General features: G+C 41.4%; 1 protein-coding gene across 1 annotated transcript; it reads right to left on the reverse strand.

Annotated features, from left to right (window-relative positions):
- Nucleotides 1-9,627: 9,627 nt before the first annotated feature.
- On the reverse strand, nt 9,628-18,254 carry LOC104275975 (potassium voltage-gated channel subfamily KQT member 1-like; the record flags this gene model as incomplete). The annotated part of the gene is made up of 5 exons (XM_009872103.1): nt 9,628-9,768; nt 10,920-10,981; nt 11,774-11,820; nt 12,549-12,643; nt 18,139-18,254. Coding segments are annotated over 5 exons (461 nt in total), but the record flags the coding sequence as incomplete, so codon positions are not given.
- Nucleotides 18,255-22,737: the final 4,483 nt, after the last annotated feature.

Below are 22,737 nucleotides of genomic sequence, written 5' to 3' on the forward strand. Positions count from 1 at the left end.
CAGGTTATCACTCATTTCTAGCTGTCCAGAGAAACCCAGCCACTGTGAGCAAACTAACAGAGGACCAAAACCACGGTAAGACAATTCACTGACAAAACACCTGGGCAGTCTTGCCAAAAAACCCTCAAAACACTGCCCACTGTCATTAAGTTTCTTCTTGCTTCCCCCCCCTCAATAACTTTGTTCCTAAACACGTAGAACTGTTAAAGAAGTATTATCAAACTAAAAGCAAAGAATGTGTTTGTTACTGTGTTTTTCTTAAAAAAAAAGTCTTACATATTCAGTAGAGATTTTGATTCTATGCCCAGATACCTACATTACAAAACATAAGACAAAATTATACTTACGCAGTGTGCCAAGAAAATCAACTTGGCGTGGCTTGCCCAGCCTTTTTGAAAGCAAGCATGCATCCCGTGTCACTATTATGATTTAAATAGCTGGCCCTGCAAACTCATAACACTCCTGTCCTACAGCAGCAAGTCCTACAACTTGCATTTCTGCTCAGTGTGTGTATCTCACAGCTTCATGTTGGCAACAAACCTGTGATAAAATGAAAGAAAGCTTAGGAGGAGGCTGGAAATAACCTGAGTCTTTCACAATAACCCTCGTTATTATTTCCTGCGGAGTGCTTCCAACGTTACCTTCTACCCTCTGCATCGCTGAGAATCAGGACAACATCCAGAGCTCTTGGATGTGCTCTGACACTTTACCAGATACTTTTTTTTTTTTAGACGGAATTTTTATTTGTTGGCTCAGGGTTTTTTGTTTTGTTTTTTTTTTTTTTTCCTCTAAACCGTTACCACACCCTCCAGCTGCTCTGGGAGCCAGGTCAGAAGCAAGGTTCAAGCTGCTGCAAGTTCATAGATGTCAGAGGGTTCGACAGAAGAACTCACTAGCACAGCGAGGAGATGCGCGCTGGCTCCAGCTCCCTCAGCCTCACGCAAGGGAGAGCTACTCAGCAGTGAGAAGAGGATCTAGAAATTATAGAATAAGGAGAGAAGATCCCTGTTCCGTGAGATATTGAACAATAATTGCCAGTTAAGTTTAGCTAATAAATTTAATCCTTAATTAACATCTAATTAAACCAGTTTCTGCCCTTACTGTCCAACTACCTTCAATTTGTGTTAGTTTTCTTAGATCACTTTGAAAAGCTATCTGTTCTTCTAAGGGTTTCCTGGATGTTTTGCTGACTAATATCTTGGTATTGTTCTTACACTTTCCTACCCGTGGCCTAAAAAGAAAGCATTTCGGAGTGTGACTGGTATATACCCTACTCTGCAGACATCAATCTGCTCCGAAGAAATACTCACATGTTGTTAAGGAACAGTATTTGAATAATAATATAAATGTAGCAGTCACTGATGTATCTAACGAATTTGCTTGTGTCCTAATTTAATTATACCTTCAGATATATCACACAATAAAACCATTCCATCAGCAGTAGAAAGAAAAGGTGCCGATCTTGTAGTCATCCAAATCAGGGAAGCATTTGTAAGGAACTGCAATGCACTTGCACTGTGCTTGATCTGGTTTTTATTGCAGCAGCCATCTCAGGGACTGAATGACAGCTGGCCCGTGTTGGTCACTGATAATAAACTCCAAAAGGATAGGAGAAAAAAAGGGAAACTATTTATTTGGACTCAGCACAAAAGAATACCCATCAAACTGGGCTCGCTGGATTTACCACAACAAACTCATAACCAAAAAAAAAAACCACTGCAAACCACCACCAAAAAAGTTCTCACCCTGTGTCAGGTATGACAATCTGATTTTTCACTGAAATCGTACAGCCAGTGCACAGACATCAAAAAGAAGGTGACCTGGTTTGTAGGAATCCCTGCCCTTTTCATTCTCGAGTGCAACACCACTGACTGATCTTCCTCCTCCTCCTCCCCTTTCTCTGTGCAAAGGAAATTACTTTCCAGTGCCTTTTTTTCCTAGCTGCTGCGAGATTCAGAAATTCCTCCGCACAGAGATTCCAAGGGCTCAGATTCAAACCTAGCTTTGTCAATCGCTATCTTGGAACAGTCTATGAACGTCCCATTCATTGTGAGCATCAAGTCAGCTACGATCCAAAGCGTGCTGCGACGAGCGCTAACCCAGCGCTGCCCCTGCTCAAACCAGAAACAGCTGGACCTTTGCAGAGCTTCACGCCCAAGCTAATAAGCCTGTCTGGCTGTGATGCCACCCAAATGTTGCTGAGACGGGTCTCTGGGCCCCGGGCCAGCGTGCCTGCTGCGTTAGATGGAAGAGGATGAAGTTTGTGCTCCCTTGCATCAGCGAAAAGGCACTTGTGCTCCTCCCCAGCCGCTCCTGCGACCAAAACTCTGATGAGAGTTTGTGGCAACATCTCTGTGGGGCTTGTTATTTGAATCATAGAACAATTCAGGTTGGAAAAGACCCTTGGGATCATCGAGTCCAACCATTGACCCTACACTACAAGGTCACCCCTAAACCATCTCACCCAACACCACATCTAAATGACACTTGAACACATCCAGGGATGGCGACTCAACAACCTCCCTGGGCAGTCTGTGCCAGTGTCTGACCACTCTTTCTGTGAAGAATTTCTTCCTAATGTCCAGCCTTTCCTAATGTCCAGCTTAAACCTGCCTTGTTGCAACTTGAAACCATTCCCCCTGGTTCTGTCCCTAATTCCCTGTGAGAAGAGACCAGCACCAACCGCTCTACAATGTCCTTTCAAGTAATTGTAGAGCATGATGAGATCCCCCCTCAGCCTCCTCTTGGTCAAACAGAACAGACCCAGCTCCCTCAATCGCTCCTCACAAGGTCTGTTCTCCAGGCCCTTCACCAGCTTTGCTGCCCTCCTCTGCACTCGCTCCAACACCTCGACATCTCTCCTATATTGAGGTGACCAAAACTGAACACAATACTCAAGGTGCAGCCTCACCAGTGCTGAGCACAGAGGGACAATCACCTCCCTTCTTCTCCTGGTCACAAAATTTCTAATACAAGCCAGGATGCCGTTGGCCTTCTTGGCCACCTGGTCCAAGCTTGGCCATAACTCCCTTAAGTAACACAAAGCAAACAAGCAGAGCATCCATGATGATGGCTCGGCCAGTCTCTTTCTGAGAAACAGCAAGACTTACCCTTGCCCATTCCCTTTCTAAGGTGTTCTCCTGTAAAACACCTCTGGCTGAAACTCTCCAGCAACTTAGCAGCCGCAGAACAAAGGCCTCCTTCAGCTCCCTGATGACCACGGCACAACAATCAGTCACTGGTGCCACAACCAGCGCAAAACCTCAGCTACAACAAAGCAAGGACCGTGCTTCCATTCAGGCTGACATTTTGAATATTTTTTTACTTTGGGAGTTTTGGTTTCGATCGCCTCATTTGGCAGGATTATTATCCACGATAATCAAGCCACGCCAGATGTTTTTGATGCCAACATTAACTAGAGTGGCACAACTCTAGAGTTACACACCCAGCTGCTCCAGGACTGATGAACTATGACAACCGGAGACAAAGAACCGTCAAAGAATCAGCACAAAGCTCAAGTAAGAACAGGAGGGAAAATCACACATGAATGTTGGCTCCATCACGAAACGATAAAACAGAAAAAGGACAGCCCAGGTAGGGCAAAAAGCCAAGCCACACTTGGATTGGTAGGCATGTACAAACACAGACATGCATGTAGATGTAACTTCTACCGTCAACGTGTTTTTTAATAGGGAAAATTTTAGAATATTTGTAAGGCTGTGCACATTTTCAGTTTGGAAACACAATGTATTTATTCACTCATTTTCTACGGCTGGACAAAGGGCAGTATTTATTAGGCGGAGTGTCTGACAAAGCCTTTAGCGCTGTTAATCACATCAGTTTCCTTGATATATTAAGGCTGTTAGGACTTAACTAGATAAAGATGCACATGTTATTAAGCGAATCACCTTCTATCTGTCTAATGGAAACCAAGTGTTGATTTAAGTGGAGTCATCTGTTTAAAAAAACGAGGGAGAAAGAAACTGAAATAAACCCAAGATTAACAGATGTCGCAGAAGGGTCAATGGTGAGCCATGCTGGATCCAAGACTTTTAAAACAGAAACTTACATGAATATTTGAACTCACTCAAATATTTCTCTCTGCTCGACTGTGCGAATATAGCACTTAATATCATTTGATTAGCTTTAAATGTTACAGGCATCATTGTCTACATGTAAGACAGTTTCTGTGTCAAGTAAGCATGTTTAGTTCTCTCCACCTCCGGGCTCCTGGGCTACACAAAATGATGTTAGTAGATTAATTTCTAGATGATTTAAAATATACTGTCCAAAATAGTCCCGGTACATTTATATTGGCTGGCTTGGTGTGGTTTATGTGTTTATATACGCTGTTCTCAAGCACTAGATGGTTTTAGTATTAACGAGCTATGATTATGTTGAGCACTGCCCTGGCCAATGTAACTATACAAAACTAGAGGGGCTTTTAAACACAATAACAAAAAGGAATGCTGATTTGTGGTTAAGTCCCAGACACGGCTTAAGTTAAATCCCTGGCTGTGCCACTTGCCCCGGCAATACCTCGGGCAAGTCACTTCCCGCACCTCGGCCGTAAAAGAGGGAAAGGATACATGGGCTACCACGTGGAGCATCTGTTGCTTTGGGAGAGCAAGGGAAGAGGTTCACAGCCCTGTGCTGACCGCTGAAACAGTGGGATGCTTTAAAGATGGGTAAGAAGTCATCATACTTGCTCCAGGTTTTCACAGAAGTAATGCAAATATTGATTTTCTTGTTGAAAGATGATTTGTGGTTCTGTCACAAGCCCAGTGGGTAGGATGCAGGAACAGAGAAGGATTTGAGGAAACTGTATTTGCCATCTTGTGTTTCCTGACCTCCAGGAGGGGTAGGGATACTTTGAACCAGGTGTTCTTATTCTGCTTTTATTGACTGCCTATTTTTCTCCTTATCTCCCCTCTGACTCCCATAGCCTAAGTGGGAGCCAGGCAGCAAAGCCTCCTTCTCCTTTTTCTCTTCCTGCAATCTAAGCAGCACTGGAAATCATTTCTGGTTTGCAATTCTTATTTGGGGGGGGTGCGGGGGAGGTAGACAGGGTGAGAGAAGCTATGGACTTTGCCTAAGAAAAGGAGTTTTCCTTGCTTTGCCCTGAGTCTTTTCCAAGAGCTGAACCGATTCCAACCTGAAAGGACTGCAGCCTCAATAGAGCCCTTTTAACTCCACGCACTTCTCCTCCCTGATACTCAATTGCAAATGAAAATAAAATATTTTAATTCCAGCGAGATCACTCTAAAAACAGATCTTTGACAAGGAACAATTTCAACTTTGATGCATGTAACTTCAGTAAAGGTTCATTCTGGCGTATCAAAACAAAAGCTTGCCGTTCACACTGAATGTTTTTTGGTTGCTCCTCTGCAACACACACACACACAGAAAAGAGCAGAGATGACCTTATTGTCATTTCTTTTCCTTTAACCTATAAGAAAGCCAAATACAAGTGCTCTGTGTAGCACGCTACGCACACGTGTCGTTCCCTAAAATCCCTTTTCTCTGATCTGCTCTACAGGGTATTTAGCCCATACAAGCGTTGCACATTCTCTCTCGGTGCATTCACCACGCGCTTCCATTCCACACCGAATGTAAACAGTCTGCGCGCAGGAACGATGGGGGCGACGTTTCAAATCTCGCCTGGGTTTATCTTTGAATGCCAGACAAAACCAGCTTTATGCGGTTTAATAGAAGATCGAGTCATCTCAATTTGCAGACCTTAGAGCCACTCGCATACCTCCTCAAGTATAAACACAACCAGCTGATTCCCAAACCAGCAACTAATCCAAAGATTGTTTAAAAGATTAGCGACTGGTAATGCATTATTTCATTCCTCCGCTCCCCCTGCCCCCTCCCAAATTCCTAGATTTTATACGATATATTGCACGTTACCTAAAATTCCTCTGGGATTTCTGCTCTTAATAAGCAAGTACATGGCCATGCAGACCATAAGCATGCAGCCGTTGCTGGCATTAAGAATTCAAAAGTCATTAATCGGATTCCAAACAAGGAAGAAATCAATGAGATAAAAAAAAATAAAATCATGTATAACACTTTGTATTTTAAAATGTTTACACTCTGTCTGGAGCATCATACTTCCCAACTACTGCCTGCATTGGAAACTTGGGGTAAAATCTATAGCAGCTCATTTTTTATACTCCTTTGGAGTATTTCACTTTTCATCAAATATGTCAGAGGAATATCACGGATGACTGCATATACCTGAATAACCAGAGCTTAGTCAGTCACTGCTTTTGGATACTAGCAGAGCAAACGTACGTGAGTTTGAAATACCCTCCTCTAGAATACAGGTAATATTGTGGGGTTTTTGACACAATCACTTTTCCTCTGATTTCCATTGACATCGCAGAAACAGATTAAGGCAAAAAGGGATTTTTCTTCATTTGTGCTGCCTATACAGCCTTCATAAATAGACACTGGCTCTGCGGGTGACCAAAGTCAGGAGCAGCTGTGTGTACCAGCCCAACGCAAAAAGAGCTATATTGAACAAGAATAAAGTTTATCTGCCCCAGTTACCTTGTTTCTGATGCAAAGCTTGTAGCAGAGTCTTCAAAAAGAGAGTGTAAGAAAGTACACAGACATAAAGTCATGCTTTTCCTTTTTTTTTTTTTTTACCAACTCATCACTGACTACTGTTTGAAGTACTTGCTGAACTGGAGTTTACATATGAACAGTCTGTTTCATAATCCTCAAGCGAGCCCTTCTCCATGACTTTACCCAATCTCTCTCAGTTTGTTTCTATTCTGGCTACCAAAGCTTTTGGCAGCAGTGCATTCTACAAGTAATTAGTTTTTGTTTTCTTTTTCTTTATTTTTTCTATGCAGGCCTGATAATTTTATTTCACTGTAGCTGGGGAGATGGGAAGCACAGGATACTGGAAATGGAAACTTGCAGTTTTTCTTTGCTTATCCACTGACATATTCTCAGATTGGTGAGAGAAAAGCTATTAAAATCGTAATGCGCTGCCTAATGACCTAGATTGATGAAGGATGTACTTAGTTGTAGTCCAATTTACAGAAAATGGGCATTCACCATCACAAAGTTCAGCACCAAAATTGCTTCCGTATGTCTGTACTTCAGCATCTGGAAAAAGACTAAGGATTAAATTAATAGGGATACTTCATCTTCCATATGCCTCTTAATATTCCTCCACGTCCCCCAGGTTATTGCTTCTGCATTACTGCAAGAACTACATACAAGATGAGTAACTGCCTGGCAGCGGTTCTTTTGATTTTTTTATTGATTTTGCCTAGCTTTTACAACTCCCATCCCAACCCACGGTTTTTAGCTCTGTTTCTAGGTATAAGGAAGTCAAATCCTCATACCTCTATTGCAGAAGCTGCCAATATTCAATACCTGAACTGCCTAGAGCATCTTCAGCCTGCAAAATCCCGAATATTGCAGTGCCAGACACTTTCTGAAGCTGCCTCTCCCTATGGACGACCGATGGCTCTAACCACGCTTTCCAGCACCAACCAGAAAGTCACATGGTTCGTCGTCAGTCATTTACCATCCCTTTTTCAGCACCATTATTCAATTAAAAGTGAAGCCAAAACGTTCCTGTCCACTGCATACTGACGTGCAAGACGGTCAAAGCCTTTTTTGAAGTTGGCACTAATTGCTGTGTCACACCAGGAAGCACGGGAACTGCTCCCAGGGGCTAGAGAATGTCATTAAAACCAGACCAAAAAACCCACCAAGGTTTGATCCTACACTAGATAATGCAGATACTCCACATAAAATTGGCAGTCTGGCCACACGCAAAGGATCCTCTGAGGTAAAACCTGGTATTTGTGAACCCAGGAAGGGGTAATTCATGAAACAACACTTTTCTAAGGAAAATGCTGAACTGCCTAATGTATGCTCTTCGGATTGTAAACATGGAGCATCCAATGAGACACTTGCACGTACAGATCTATATTTCCATTCACCACACATCCACGTTTACTAAGCAAAACTACAACCCAACAACCAAAATTCAAAGTCCTCTCCAAGGCAGCAGAGAACGTTAGCAAAGTCAAAATAGGCTGTGATTCCACGGTGGCTCGTGATTTCTTTTCAAGAAGCACCATTAGGCTATGCAGTTCCTAATTACATTTACAACCCCACTTTTTCAGTTGCTTGTCAAAATTACAAAATTCTACAGGAAGGAATCTGCAGGAAGGCTCCTGCAAGCACGACTCATCCCCCTGGCTTCTGCACGTTAGGAAACAATCTTGAGTTACATTATCACAAACTCTCTATATTACAAGGTCAAAGTTAGGAAAAAAAATCTTAGTTACAATATCACAAACTATATTACAAGGTCAAAGCTTCACTCAGTGCACAAGATGAGCCAAAGGAATGAAAAGAAGAGACTCTACAGGACTCTCTCCCTCAAACCTGAAAGAAGAAAACACTTTCCGCTCATTTTAACACTTGGAAATTCAGATTTTTGCCAGAATGTATCATGACTCCTACCAATACACTGCTGTTTAAGCATTTTTTAGGATGTCCCTTTCATGTGTCACCCCCTCTGCCCTGCCAGCCATACACACGCCTCTAGAGCATTTGTGCCATATGTACAAAAGCTTTGCAAGAGTGACGCGATGTCGCAGAAACGTGACTAAATACTCTCGCAGACAGAATTATCTCTATTTGTAAACACTTCTCAAGTTAAAATCTACCTCCACAAAATCCTACTGAAACACGCGTAGAACTGGACTCTGCGTTGTGCAAGCAGCAGGTCCTTTGCTGACAGCAGACATCCATAAGTAGAAGCCCCCAAAAGTTTTTAAAAATAAACAAAAGTTCAGAGCTTTCTTCTCTTTCTGCTCTAATACAGACTTTCTGACAACTGCACACCAGCCTTCTGCTGCGAGGAGCTTACTAACGAGAAAGATCTATGAGAAGAACTCGGCTTATTCCTGTGGCACAGGGAGGACCCGCTAAGTTCTCGCTGGAGCAGGAGCATCCCATTAATTTCAGAAGGCTACAGCTCATTTTAAAATGTCCTAAAGGAGATTTTTCAAATGTTAGCCTGCAGCACTGACAATCTCTCCTCCAGGAGCCCACGACTCAAAACTAACTCACAAACCAAATGGGATGTAACTGTTGAAAGCACGTAGCCACCTTAAAAACCAGCTGCCACAGATAGCCTTCTTATGTTGAAAGCATATCATGTACTGTCTACTTTACGGGAAAGAAAAGGTCAATCTCAGAGAGAAAAAACACCCCCAAAAATGGCTTTGGCCACCAAGTGCAGCAAAAAAGTGATTTCAGCGTTGCCAGCGTGTTGTCATGCACGCAACTGTTTGCTGAGTCCAACCGAAATTCTCTATTTTTAGCCTTTCAGCTACTTTCAGATAAAATTCCTGCAGATAGGACTAGCTCTATAGGGCAGATAACATACAGCTCTGAAACCACAGATGACCTCATGCAACTGCAAAGAAAGAAGGGTCTGTTACTTAAAACGAGGCTAAAATTTAACCCGGCTATACTAAAATTAAACAGGGAGGGGTTTACAGTCTCATTACAAGACATAAAACAACAGTCACTATAAATTCAGGGCAAACTTATTTGTAACGACATAAAAAGAGTAATTTGTTAATAACCGAAATCCAGCTTATCTCCAGGCCAATACACCAAAACTTTCCCAGGCTCACTGGAGATTTCACAAACAGCACTGGGAAGCTCTTTCAGCAGCCCTTTGAGAATGATTTGTCCAAAATCAAAAGCCATTGCTCTCTGTCAAGAGTCACAAGACGTTTTTTAAGCGCTCCAAACTTTTAGTTGACACTACGGACAGAAAAGAAATACACGTAATCCAAACTTTCCGGAAAGTGATTCCACGTGTAAGAAACACAACTACAGATCTGAGCGAGAATCCAATTTCCCTGAAAACGCTATTGATTTCCAAAAGATTGAGGTACAGTTCTGAGATCTATCATTTGAGCTGATCTTCAGTATTTAAGGAGAGATGTGTAAGGTACGCGTATGCTCACATCTCTTTCAGTTTGCAAAATATTTGCTGGGTATTTCTTCAGAACAAATCCTTCACGAGGTGAGCACATGCTTCCAGTTGTAGATGAAACACTCCAAGAGCTCTTTCATCAAGGAAAATTTTCACTCCGTAATAATGAATGAACAGTTTAGATATACGCATGAAATAAGGTAGAAAAAGTTATTTAACACCCTCACCAATTCACTATAATGACCAGGTTTTGAACCATTTATCTTAACTCTCCCCTTCTTTCCTTAATACCAACACAGGCAAACCCGTATTTTTTAACAGTGATGTAGCCTCAACTCGTCATTTAATTTTTCAAGCGGAACCAGCATTGAAGTAAAGGGTTACAAAGCACTTAACTGTTAATTTGAGATTACAGAACAAGTCTGATTTTTTCTGCCTTCATGTCATTTGAAAGGAGAAACTCCATTTGTCATAAGGACTTAAAACCACGACAGAACAAGGTTTGCTATCGCTCTCTCTAAGGAATTGTAGGTGGAGTTATATAAACAACAGAGCAACGATCAAAGGGAAATCATAGAGAGCGCAATATAGCGAGGTATTAAAGGAACGGAGCCTTTTATCTATTGTGGAGGAAGGAAGCAGAGCATTGAGACATGTGTAACACATACAATTAAAAATCAAAAAACCAAGCGAGTCCCAGAAGAGACCAAAATCTATTGAAGTCTGTTTTTTTTTTTTCTTATTCTGCTAAAATGACAAGAAAGAACGAAAAATGCCATCTGCTGCAAAAATTACACTCCATCACCTGGAAAAGCCAAGCATTCAACTCTGTTTGAAGCTGGATTTTCCCCCTACATCCTATGAAACAAGCACTGTTGGATCACAGACCGTGTCCTCATTCACCGCCCGTCGAACTGAGCCTTACCTTGTCCTCCACTCTGTTCAGCCTGGCACCAATCGTGTTATTCCCTCGATCTTTGCTTTTTTCTGTGGAACAAGAAACACTGTCGAATTAATATATGGTGCTTTAACAAAACAGCAGCAAGCCACAACAGGGTGTGTTTCACTAGCCCACCAACGCGGCGTAACCGAACACCTTTGCCGGGGCTGGTTGTTCTATTCCTTAAAAGTAGCTTTTTGTTTCTTTTTATAGCATTAGCCCACGCCGTGGCTTTTAATAGCTCTGAAGTTTAAGGCGCTTTCAACCTTAGCTTTATGCTGTAACCTGGGAGAACAAAACTGTTTCCAATTTAGTTAAAGTTTTAATTGCCATTTAAAAACAATCTGCCACTATGCAGAAGACTCTACAGCCAACGTGAACATTGGGTAGCATTTTATCTTTTTTTCCCCCTATAAACTCTGTAGAAACATGAGTTTGAAAATGACATTAACTGGGAGTTTTCATAAGCCAGACTTGTTACAAACAAACCTAGTACTTTCTGATTCTTTTTCAGTCTCTTTTCAAAGCTATCAAAGCTCTTCGTGAATATTACTGATTTTGTAGGAACTCTGGAATCCCAGCGCACCATTTTTGGAAACAGTATGGAAAAGATGGTGACTCAGAGAGATTAGAACCAGCATTTTGAAAACCTCAGTGGAAGTAGGTGCTTTAAACATCTAAACATGAACAACACGATTCTAAAGGTGCTGGTGACTAACTGCAACTGGTTGGCACCATTTAAAAATGTGGCACCAAAATAAAAAGTATTTTAACAAGTGTTTTCCATTAATTATATCTTCATCAGATTAACTTTAGACACAGCCTTCATATTAGCTTACCTGAGACGGAGATGAAAAGAGACGGCTTCCCTATGGATTGGTCCAATCTATAAAACAGAAAGAATATTTTTTAGATTTTATTAGCCTGAACCAGCATCTTTGCTTTCTTGAGTGAGAAGACCTTTTCACAGACAAGCAGAGTGAAGTTCAAATAGTTCTGGTTTGCACTGTAAGAGAAGCCATAACTTCGGGCCAAGAATAGCTTGCAATAAAAGAAAAAAAACCAACCCACAAAAAAACCCCCAAATGGGATTAGATTTATATTAGTCTTCAGCTTCTTTAACCACTGTGAAGTTTTACCATGCCCACCACTTTTCCATGTGAACCACACTGTTTCCCCTTTTCCTTTTTCTTATGCAGGCTACTTGTTGCATTTATCTGTTGCCCTTCAGTTTGCTCAAGCACAATTCTTCGGGAGTGAAAGTCTTTCACTCTGTCCGTATAACAGAGCCTCTAACACACAGGGATTACAGTGGATGGTCAAAGCTAGTGGATGTCAAAGCTATATAACGAAATATAATGTACATATATGCATAGTGAAAACTCTAAGCCCCAACCATCAGACTTTTAGGCTCTTTGCCTCTTCTTTCCTTTCTTCTTTTCTTCTTTTGTGTGACAAAACCCTACTTGAATGCCATTTCATATTCCATAACTTTGCTCAGTCCTACCAGTAAGGCACAGGTATCCCTGTCAGGCTTGATCCCCCACCCCGATCCCCCACTTCTTTACAAACACCCCTCTGCTGCTGTTCAGACACTGAGCTTTACGGACATACCTCCTCTGCAGTTCCTTGATTCGCACCATCAGGTTGAGGTGGCCCTGCGAATACTGCTCAATAACATCTCGGACATCGTAGGGCTTCCTAGCTTGCTGTAAAATAAAAAACAACCAAACCCCCATGTCTTTAAGCCGCAAGGATGTAGGAATGGTCTACGGTAGAGTTTCTTCAAGAGTTAACACTAAATTCTTTGAAATCCTTTAAGACTGTATAAATATTGGAGATACCTAGATTGTTGCCATGATTGTATTTTCAAACTCATGTTTGTACATAGTTTATGGGGCGGGGGGGAATGCTACTCAATGTCAGCAATCCAAACTAATTAAAGATGTCCCTGCTCATTGCAGGGGGTTAGACTAGATGAGCTTTAAGGGTCCCTTCTGACCCAAAGTAGTGTGTGATTCTGTATTTCTGACTCATTCATTATGCTGCCTATAGACACCCCGTAGATAATTTTTCAAGGTTTAGTAAAAATCTTGGTAACAGAGTTACAAGTTTTCCTTTCTTGCATCTTTTGAGAACAAGGAAAAGAGTTTACAGTGGCAGATTCTAACACACCACAACTGGCATCCCATCTGAGGTCTCAGAACTATTTTTCCACCTGTCCTTCAAAAGCAGATGTCTCTGCATTGCTTAACGCTATTTACACGCTGCACGTTTTCCTCAATTCCAGGCCACAAATACCTTCTTTTTTTAAGCCAAAGGGCAGCGGGATATACTATAAAAAGCAGGCTGTGGCATCTTCATGCAGTCCTCTGCACCTGCCTGGCAGGTAGCTCCCACATTTTAGGAATCATCACTTTAATAACCAAACAAGTTATGTTCCAGTCTGCCAGATCCCTTAAAGCCAACTGCAAACCTTGGGTGAATGTGAGATACTCTCTAGCGGAAGGCTAAACAAGAATGGGAATTGCTTCAGTCTAACCTAAGAGCACACTGAAGAATTTCCAAGAACCCCAGGCACTTAAACACATATAAATCACTACTAACATCCACGAAGAAAGAAATATGATTCAACGATGGCATAAGCCCATAAGTCTTTCCCCGGACTAGCACTGTAAACATGCTGATATTTAAAAAAAACCTAAAATTCTTGGATTATTTTTGTACTATAAATAAGCAAGAGAGAAATCTGCACGATCAGCTTGAAAGCTCCAGATTCAGAAAAGCTGTTCAGGAAGAATAAAGATGTAGAGTTTTCTCCTGCCATCCAGACACAGGTGTCTGGCAGTAGGAAGAGCAGGTATGTCCCTGCCTGGTTTTCATTTTCTGGGCTGCTGCTTCCTCTTCAAAACCAGCACTGAAAACCTGGAATGAACAGAATTTATGGCTGAAGCTTAATTTCTGAGTAGGACAGGGTATCTAATAGTCACTACTGATTATTCTGCAGTTACTTCTGATCTTTCCAGAGAAACACTCTCGATGTTAACAACATGAGTGTTGTAGAAGTACAAAAACCAGCAGCGGGTAATGGATGAATACTGAAGAAACAACAGCAGAAGCCAGGCCCACAGCTTTCCTTAACTACTCTACTTATGTCCCTCTGCTAATTAAGCAATACTCCCAGCAAAATCTTCTTTAAGGAGTTAAAATACAGGAAAAATGTGCAAAGGGCATACAAGCCAGTGCTAAATATTAAATGCACACCGCAGGCTGTTGCTGTTCGCCGGTGACCGCGTGTGCAGGGAGGCAGAGCTGGGAAAGGGCGAGGGGAATCCGTGCAAGGGGAATTTCAGGGAAACGTAACCAAGTAACGGTCAGATCAAATGGGCAAGACATCCTTTGAAGGACAGGACACTCGAAACTACATTGTTTGGTACAGCTCGGTATGGAGATTAGAAAAGATTACACACACAATTCATGATTCATACCGTGACAAATGAATTCCATATGACGATAAACAGTAAGACTATAAATGCAAATTTTTTCCAGTGAAAATGTAAAAAACCAGGCAACGGTGACTGGCATCATCAGTGGGACTGCAGCCTGCGTTTTTAGTTTATGCTACGTATAGAATATTGGCCATGGTGAACAACATAACACGAGTTAAAGGCAAACTTTAGAAGGAAACTGATTTACTCAACAGGAAGAATTTCCATGGACAGATTAAAAAAAAAATAAAATTCAAAATGACACTGTAAAATCAGACCAAATCCCTGGTCTCTGGATCTGTGACGGGCACCCCACTTGTATCCGTGCACGTAAATCTTTAGACATTTAGAAACTTTCCTAACTGGAAGACAAAGGTTTCTGAAATTCAGCTGTAAAGTTAGACTCTGACAGAGACATCTGATTAATAACTACTGTATGGAATTTATTTTTGGTAAGTGGGGTGAACATAGCCTAGAAAACCATTAATTTCTACCTACTATTTTCCCTATGATCTACAGAATTCTTCCTTAGCTGTGACCTATTCACCTTGACTGATGCACAGGACTTGTGCCGACTACTACAATAATATGACATACCCTACACAGCTTGAAACAGTCCTTCAGACTTTACAAGAGCATAAAGAAATCCATAGAAGAGCTATTAATTCTATATAATAGTATGTTGGGTTCCTACATAGACATCATTATATGGACTACATGCAGACCTGGACTTTAAAATAGAGCATAAATTAAAAGAAAAGGAGAAATTTGTGCTCTTTTTTAAGAGGAAATGATGCCCAAGAGCGATGCTTCACAAAGAACTGCTGTTTCATGTCCTTTGAAATTTGTTTGTATCCCTGTTTAGCTTCTCTTTATTTATTTTATTTATTTTTTTTAAACAGGAAGGCTCTGCTTTCTAACTGACTTTTGTCCTTGTGGTGCCATCATCCCCTGTTACTAATTGAGCTCTTACAAAAAAAGGATCTAGGTAAATTAGGCATACAGGTGTATCCTGCACGCAGCTGGTATAGTTTAAGAAGCATGCTGGGTTCATGCTGGGAACTATTTTGCAAAATTTTCCTCTTCCTCTCTTTTCTTCCTATGCTTCCCCTCGCCAAAAGCTTCACAGGCATCTCTAAAAAATACTTCTTTTAAGTGCTGGCCTTGCAATTACTTACGTTCCAGCTAATTTTAAGCATGAACAACCCAATGGACTTCAGCTGAAATTTGGTGGTTTGTTTTTTCTTTTTAAGAGTTATAGAAAAAAAATAAGTCAATTTTCTTTTAGGAAGACACATTTCACATAAACAGAAAACGCTTAGAAGGCAGCTATGCCAGACCACTTAAATGCTGAAAGATGCATTTTGAAAAAGCATCTTCTGCTTCACCTTAATGTCAGATGTTGCGCTGGACAGTTAAAAACTGTACAGTCATTACTTGGCACATGTTTAAACACTTTCATTTCTTATGATTATTTTACCTGTAGACAATAGAACAGAGCAGATTTACAGCAGACTTTTGAGGAAAGAATTACGACAGTGGTTATCTCTTAATTACAGAAGAGGTTTTGCCAAAGCACCTCGTGGCTTGAATTTCAAGGTGACTTTGTGCATTAAGTTACGTAGGTGCTTTTGAAAACTGTACCTTGGGCGCTCTCCGAATTTTTAAGCATGGTCATAACCTTGTATTCAGAAATTATAGAGAAGTATTAGATATCTCCTGTACGTCCCTGTTGGAGATTCTGCTTCTGACAGGAACAGCGGCGTATTGCTTGTAGGCAGGAACGCCTTGAGACATATTTCACCTCAGCCTAACTGACATTTTTAGGTCTTTGATAGCTCAGAAAGAAGAAAGACACTAAAGAAGGATGAGAGATAACCTTGCCGAGGGATTCTGCAGACGGCCAGGACCAGGTCTTTTGCAGAGGAGAGAGTGTGAGTACAATTGAGAAGCCAGCTCAGCAGCCGGGATACCGAGTACAAACAAGTTTTAAGTATGAACTGAATAGTCCCATTCTGTTCAGCCAAAGAAATGCTTTTTCAGCTTCTATCAAATCATCTGCCATGGGGGAGTTTCGTCTATTTGCCAGGTGGATAATGTTGCACCCAGATTTTCAAAATCTGTTTTTGACAACCGCCAGGTGGGAGGTAGATATTCAGAACGTGTGGATGTCTTGTTTCAAAGCAGCTTGGTTAATACCATGGCTAATATTTGACAATCTAAATTGATGAGAGCAATGATTCAGCAATCACCACGGAGCCAAGGATCACAAATCAGATTTTAGAATGAGAAATAAATTGAAGGGCAATGGGACTGGCCATGTTCAGGCAGTTTGTCACCGAGAGGCAGTGGACATGTCACAGGGACGGGCCACGGTGCTTGCCAGGTTACAAATGTTGGCCAGCGCATGTTCAGGAGCTTCTCAACAAAATGACTACAAAAATTTTTTTTAAATAACATGGACATGGCAGATTTCAGCTTCAATGGTGACAGTTTGCATTACATGTACCTGAAACAAATTTCTGAAAAGCTCTGGCAGTCTTAGCCATAAATCAGCTCATAAATTTTAGGGGGGAAAAAAAAAAGATTCTAAGTAGAAAATTGCTAAAGAATTCAAGCAATGCTTCTAACTTTCAGTGAGGAAGCCAGAATTACGGCTCTGAAGTAGCAGCAAGTCTTACAGAAACAATGATCTCTCACACTGTTAGTCCTCCTCATCATCTGCTTCTTGGTTCTAAACTTTGTGCCCTTCAGATTGGAAGGAAAAAGGACACTGTCCCGTTTTGGGGGTTCTAGATAGAGGTAGGAAAGCTTTTTAGCCTATTGTAAGCAGTGGTGGCGAGGTCTTATATGAAAATGGATGTGGGCAGCTAAGCCCCTCTCTTTTCTTTATATTTTCAGTTGTGAAACGTGTTCTCCAGAGACTGTCCCTTATTAATTAATTGTAAGTAAAATATTTCTTACATATATATATATTCACCTGGTTTAAATCAAGTTGAAGGCTGTTGACACATGCCTTTACTGGATTAATGAAATTGATTTAGAAACTGTATTCCTGAAGTCACAATTTTTTTTATTCAGATGAGGCAACAAGGTTAATTAGCTACTGCCAGATGCTTACGGTACAGCAATGTACAGCAATGACAGCAAGTGAAGTGACACACAGGAAACATATGTTAGAGGGGTAAAGAGAACTGATATCTCACAAACTGGGAAGGAGGTCTCCTACCTATGCAGAAGGAAAAAGGAAAGGAAAGTTTCCAGTGCACAAACAAATTTCCACCCTGGTTTCTTATCAGGACTTCATTATCACTGAGTAAGAGACAGAAACAAGGCTGAGGTAGTATTTTAATCTCTAATCCTACCGAGTGGGCATGACAGTAACACAGAGCTCAGAATTAATGGAGACATATGAGAATGTTTGCACTGCAAGAAGGAGACAGCGATAACAGAGGGTTAAGGGTCAAGTCCATTAGCAGAAAATAACATTTTAATTCAGACTGCATTTCAGGAGTTGAGCCCACTTCCAGTGCCTCCACAGCTGACTAAACCTGCTGCTGAACAACCACCCCATTGAAGGAGGGAGAGAATAGTGGGTGTAGCTCACCATTACCCAAAGGAACTGTGTTAGCCTCTCTTGAGTTTCTAGAAGAAACAATGAACCAGGAGAATAAAAGGGTTTATTTAGAACGGGAGCTTTGCTATTCACAACTCACCTGAAACTTCTTCTTTGCCACAAAGTACTGCATCCTGCGGATCACCTTAATCGCGGCGCGGTGGTGTTCACGCAGCCTGTGGGAGAGAGGACAAGGTGAGCGGGGTGACAGAGCATCTCCAGCCAGACAAGAACTCTAACTGTCCACGGTAAATGCTTCACGGGCACGTCAATGTGTAACGGACGTTACAGCCCCGCCGCGCAACATGCCAGGCTGCTGACCTTCCCCACCTTTGGAAAAGGCTATAAAAATCCAGGATTTTATCTGACCTCTGCTGGGTTTGCACACACCTCACAGTAAGAGGTGTCTGTGTAACCCCCTCACATGTCTAAGCAATCCCCTTCACCACCCACCTTTCCCAGTTTCATTTTCACCAAAAAAAAGAGATGTTACTGAGTTTCTGCGTATTCAGTCACGAATTTTTTTATTTTTTCTTCCCCCCTAAGTCCTGTCCTATGTTTCTTCACTTACAGGAATTTGTTTTTCAAAAATTATTTTAAAAAACACTAAAGATTTTTGAGTCATTGACTTATAAACAATCCAAAGACTCCTGTGGTAGCTGGATGCAACATCTACATACACATATATGCCAAAGCCAGGCTAACTGTATATAGAGACAAAACAATCTGAAAGGTCTTTAAACAAATACATCCCTCTTTTCATGCACATAATTAAAAAATAATTACTTGCTCTTTGTACTTGAAGATAACCGATTTTAGAATCATAGAATCATTTTCATACTATCTGACATTTTTTAAACGATTCATTAAGAGCAACAGACACTTTAAATTTTTCAAAGCTTGCAAAAACAACGTATTTTTCTTCTTAATATAAAAATATCCAGTCAAATATTTAAGCTGTGCTGATGATTTATTCTTCTTGCTCGTTCTGTTACTCTTATCAAGATGCGCTTAAATGACATCACTGCACAATCTTTATTTCCTTTTTAAATAGATGAACATCTAGGATTTCTAACTCCTCCCAAATAGACTTCTAGTCTGGGGAAGCAGCAGTAAAACCAGAGCTAGATATTGCTGTTGTTTTACCATCATGAAATTATTATAAGGAATACTGAAAGACAGGTATATGGAGATGTCACGAGGCAGTGCTTTCTGTCTGCACCGAACCCAGTGGCTTTCATACTCATTATGGGATAGAAAAGTCATATTTAAGTTCTGTACAGGTGTGAGTCTTCGGTATGGTATAACACAATATCAGCCAAGCCTCCTCACTTAAATACAACCTGGAATTTTAGTGTGTATTCACGTATTTCCTCAGGACAAATTTCCCCCAGCAAACAGAAGTCCTGTGTGTGCAAATGGTGGGTGCCTGTCCTCCAAACAAGCGGAGCTGGGGCATCCCCCTTCTGAAAACTCACACCTTTCTGTGGGAAAAGAGCTTTCTGCAACGCCAGAACCAAAAGTCCTCTCATTTTCTACTTGTACATATTGCCTCTCAGGGGGCTTCCTTCCCACACAGAAATTGCTCAGATTTAGCAAAACCAGAAGATATTACTTTCTTCAGATACAGCGTCCTGCTCCCGCAGATCTGATTTTGCAAGATCATGGTTCACCTTATAAAACTGGGAATTCACTCCCACAAACCGGGATTGCAGCCTCTTGAGGTCAAGTCCCGGAGAGCAGAGTCAGCCTAATGCTAGTCCATGCTATCCCTGTTCCGGGAGCTCGTGCTGCATCGCTTGCTGCTGCTGGGGAAAAGGATAACTTTGCCCAAAAATGAAGGAAATAAAGGGTTTTGAAGTTGTACTTCACAGAGATAGGAGCCAAAAAGGTAAACCCTGCTTAATTTGCTATGAAATATCAAAAGGTGCACAAGAGTAATTGGCAGGCATCTACACAGCCTACACATAAACGCACACAAAATCAACTTACAACAAATAGAAACATATTCCACTTGCAATAAAACTGCTTGTAGTCCTGGGGTCTTTGCCTCTGGGGTGTTCTTCACAGACCATTATTCTGAGTGAAATATTTTTTATCTTTGGGACAGTCACTAGTAAAGCACACCAAATCCTTCATTCTCTAGCAAGACGATGAGTCTAATCTACAAGCAAGACAGCTGGATAATAAAAATTACATTCACCATTCAGTGAAAGAACAAAACTACACCACCAAAATGATTTTCCAAGCAGCTAGTTCACATCAGTCCTTGTTCAGTGCTAACATGGACTTCCACGGCAGAAAGAAAAGTTAATATTCACATTTAACTCCTTCCATTTCCAGCTCCAGTAGGAAACCTTACAGTGAGCTTGTTTCTGCTTACGCTATAAAATCTAATTCTGCACAACAGGCTGTCCTGATTCCCCAAGATTAAATGCTTCTACGATGAGGGAAGGGAATAAAGGATTTAATTAGTAGCCAAGGTTATGATTCATGATTGTTTGATCTCTTTCGCAAACTGGTAACAAATACTTCAGCAAAGTGAGAGTTTAACCATTAACTGGAGATATTTGTTTGTCCAGCCACTTGTAACACCTTTGGATTCTGGTTACAGCACGGCTGTCTGGGTCTGCGGGGACCCAGATGCGTGCTCAGATGCCACAGAGCCGCCCCACACGTCACCTCTTACCTTCCTCAGAGCAAGGGCTTCAGGAATACATTTATTTCTTCCAGGCTATGACATCAGCTGAAAGTGGTTACAGGGAGCAGCAGCACCCTTTCACTCTGCAGGCATCCCCCTCCAGCCCCTGTCCAGGGGTCAGGGATGACTGGGACACTCGAGAGTGCTCTCCTGCAGATAAAATCCCTCATTTCCACACATTCGTTTTTGGGGAAGCTTGTCTGCTAAGTGCATCAGCAATAGGGGCAGCAGACAAAGTGGGCTGCCCTTAACAAAGGTATTTCCCTCTCCTGAGCACTCACCCTCTCCATACCCATTAACCTGATGCTAACCAACATCCGAAGTGATTTGTCAACCAGCGACTCCAATAACCATCAGCATATTACCTTCAGAAATAAACTGAAGTAGTTTGTAGGGCTGAAAAATCAACCAAAAAACCACTGCTTGCAATGCTGGCAAGTCAGCGTGCGCCTTCCCAGAGAAAAACCAGCAAGAGCTTTCTCTGGCCAGCAGTAACTTTCTTTCTCAACATAAATAGGACATTACGATCACTTTGAACGCAGCACATACTATGTGACATTTCCTACGGACTTAAAACTCATAGAGTGAGGTCACAAAGCCATAACGTTGTCAGAACCCACAGGAATGATCCAGAGGGGTGAAGGATGACCTAACAACCCATTGACAATAGAAGACCATCCTGGTGGTAATAGGGTCAATAAATTCATACAAACCCATGTTATTTGTAGGTATAAACTAGGTTTGGTTTATTTGTGCACTGGAAGAGTAGCCTGTTGCAAGCACTCCTCAAATCATAAGAAAGGAGGATAAAAAAAACTCCACACCAAAACCCCACAAAGGATTGAGCACCCGCATTACAAAAGAAAGCCCGACAGAATAGAATGGCTAGGAATCATTAGTTTTTCCTGCCTCTTTTGTTGTGAGGATACTTTAACCCACAGCAAGTCATGTGAAGAAACCTGATCTCTTCATCAGTCCATAAGAAACCTGGACTGGAATTTCATGTAATTCGGAAAACAAGCATGCTGAGGAACTTCAGGTAATTTTACAGACATTCTCATCTGGTTAGAAAGTCATTACACATTTATGAATGCCCTGAACTATTGTAATGGAGCCATTTGTACTTTCGACTGCAATTTTATTCCTTTTTCCCCAACACAGCCAGCCAAAACCTCCCTCGGTTTCCCAAGGTGTGGCCCCTTGCCCAGCGCCACACGCACACACCGGCAGCCACAGGGAATGTCTCCGGATCCAGGCTGCCCCCTCCCTGCGTGGGGACCGGCAGGGCCACCCCAGAAGAACACCTTCTGGGACTGAGGCTAAGATTTTTGGTTACGAAAACCAGGTGGCTTTCCAGAAAAAAGGAAGTAAGCAGTTGCATGGTTTGGTCGGTTTATGTTTCAAGAAAAATAAAAACTTTAATTTTTTTTTTAAATGAAGTTTTACAAGATTAATCCTCTATTCTGAAATACACAATTCCTTCATTAGAGAACAAGAAAGGAAAAATAGCTACTGCTTAGAAATATTTATTCTCCTTACCAAGCTGCTGAATTTTGTATCAAATCCTTAGAAATGCCATTAGAAGTTTTTCACCCTTTTCATCTCAGGAAGGTGTTCTACATATTGGTTTAGTGTTAACAGAAATATTAAAACAACAAGACAGGGGAAAGGTGGTGTTAATATCCTATTTATAACACTTGCCTTTCTGTTCATTTGTAGAACGTTTTATTATCAGGACCATAATGTCTGGCACAGACCTCCCAACGCACACGGACACTGATATTATCGGAGGTAAAAGGTCAGCACTGTCTATTCAGAATGAGTTTAACAAGAACGAAAACTCAGTAGGAGAGAGCCACAGGTTTATAATATCTTTTACAAAATGTCCATTTCTCAGTAAACCTAACAGGGATTTGAAGTCAAGCTCGGTTTTCGAACGTATTTAAATTCTCTGTAGTCGTCTTAAATTTCTGACTTAGGACAGAGCTAAAGTATTAA

Source organism: Apaloderma vittatum, unplaced genomic scaffold, assembly GCF_000703405.1.
Source record: "Apaloderma vittatum isolate BGI_N311 unplaced genomic scaffold, ASM70340v1 scaffold21570, whole genome shotgun sequence".
Lineage (NCBI taxonomy): Eukaryota > Metazoa > Chordata > Aves > Trogoniformes > Trogonidae > Apaloderma > Apaloderma vittatum.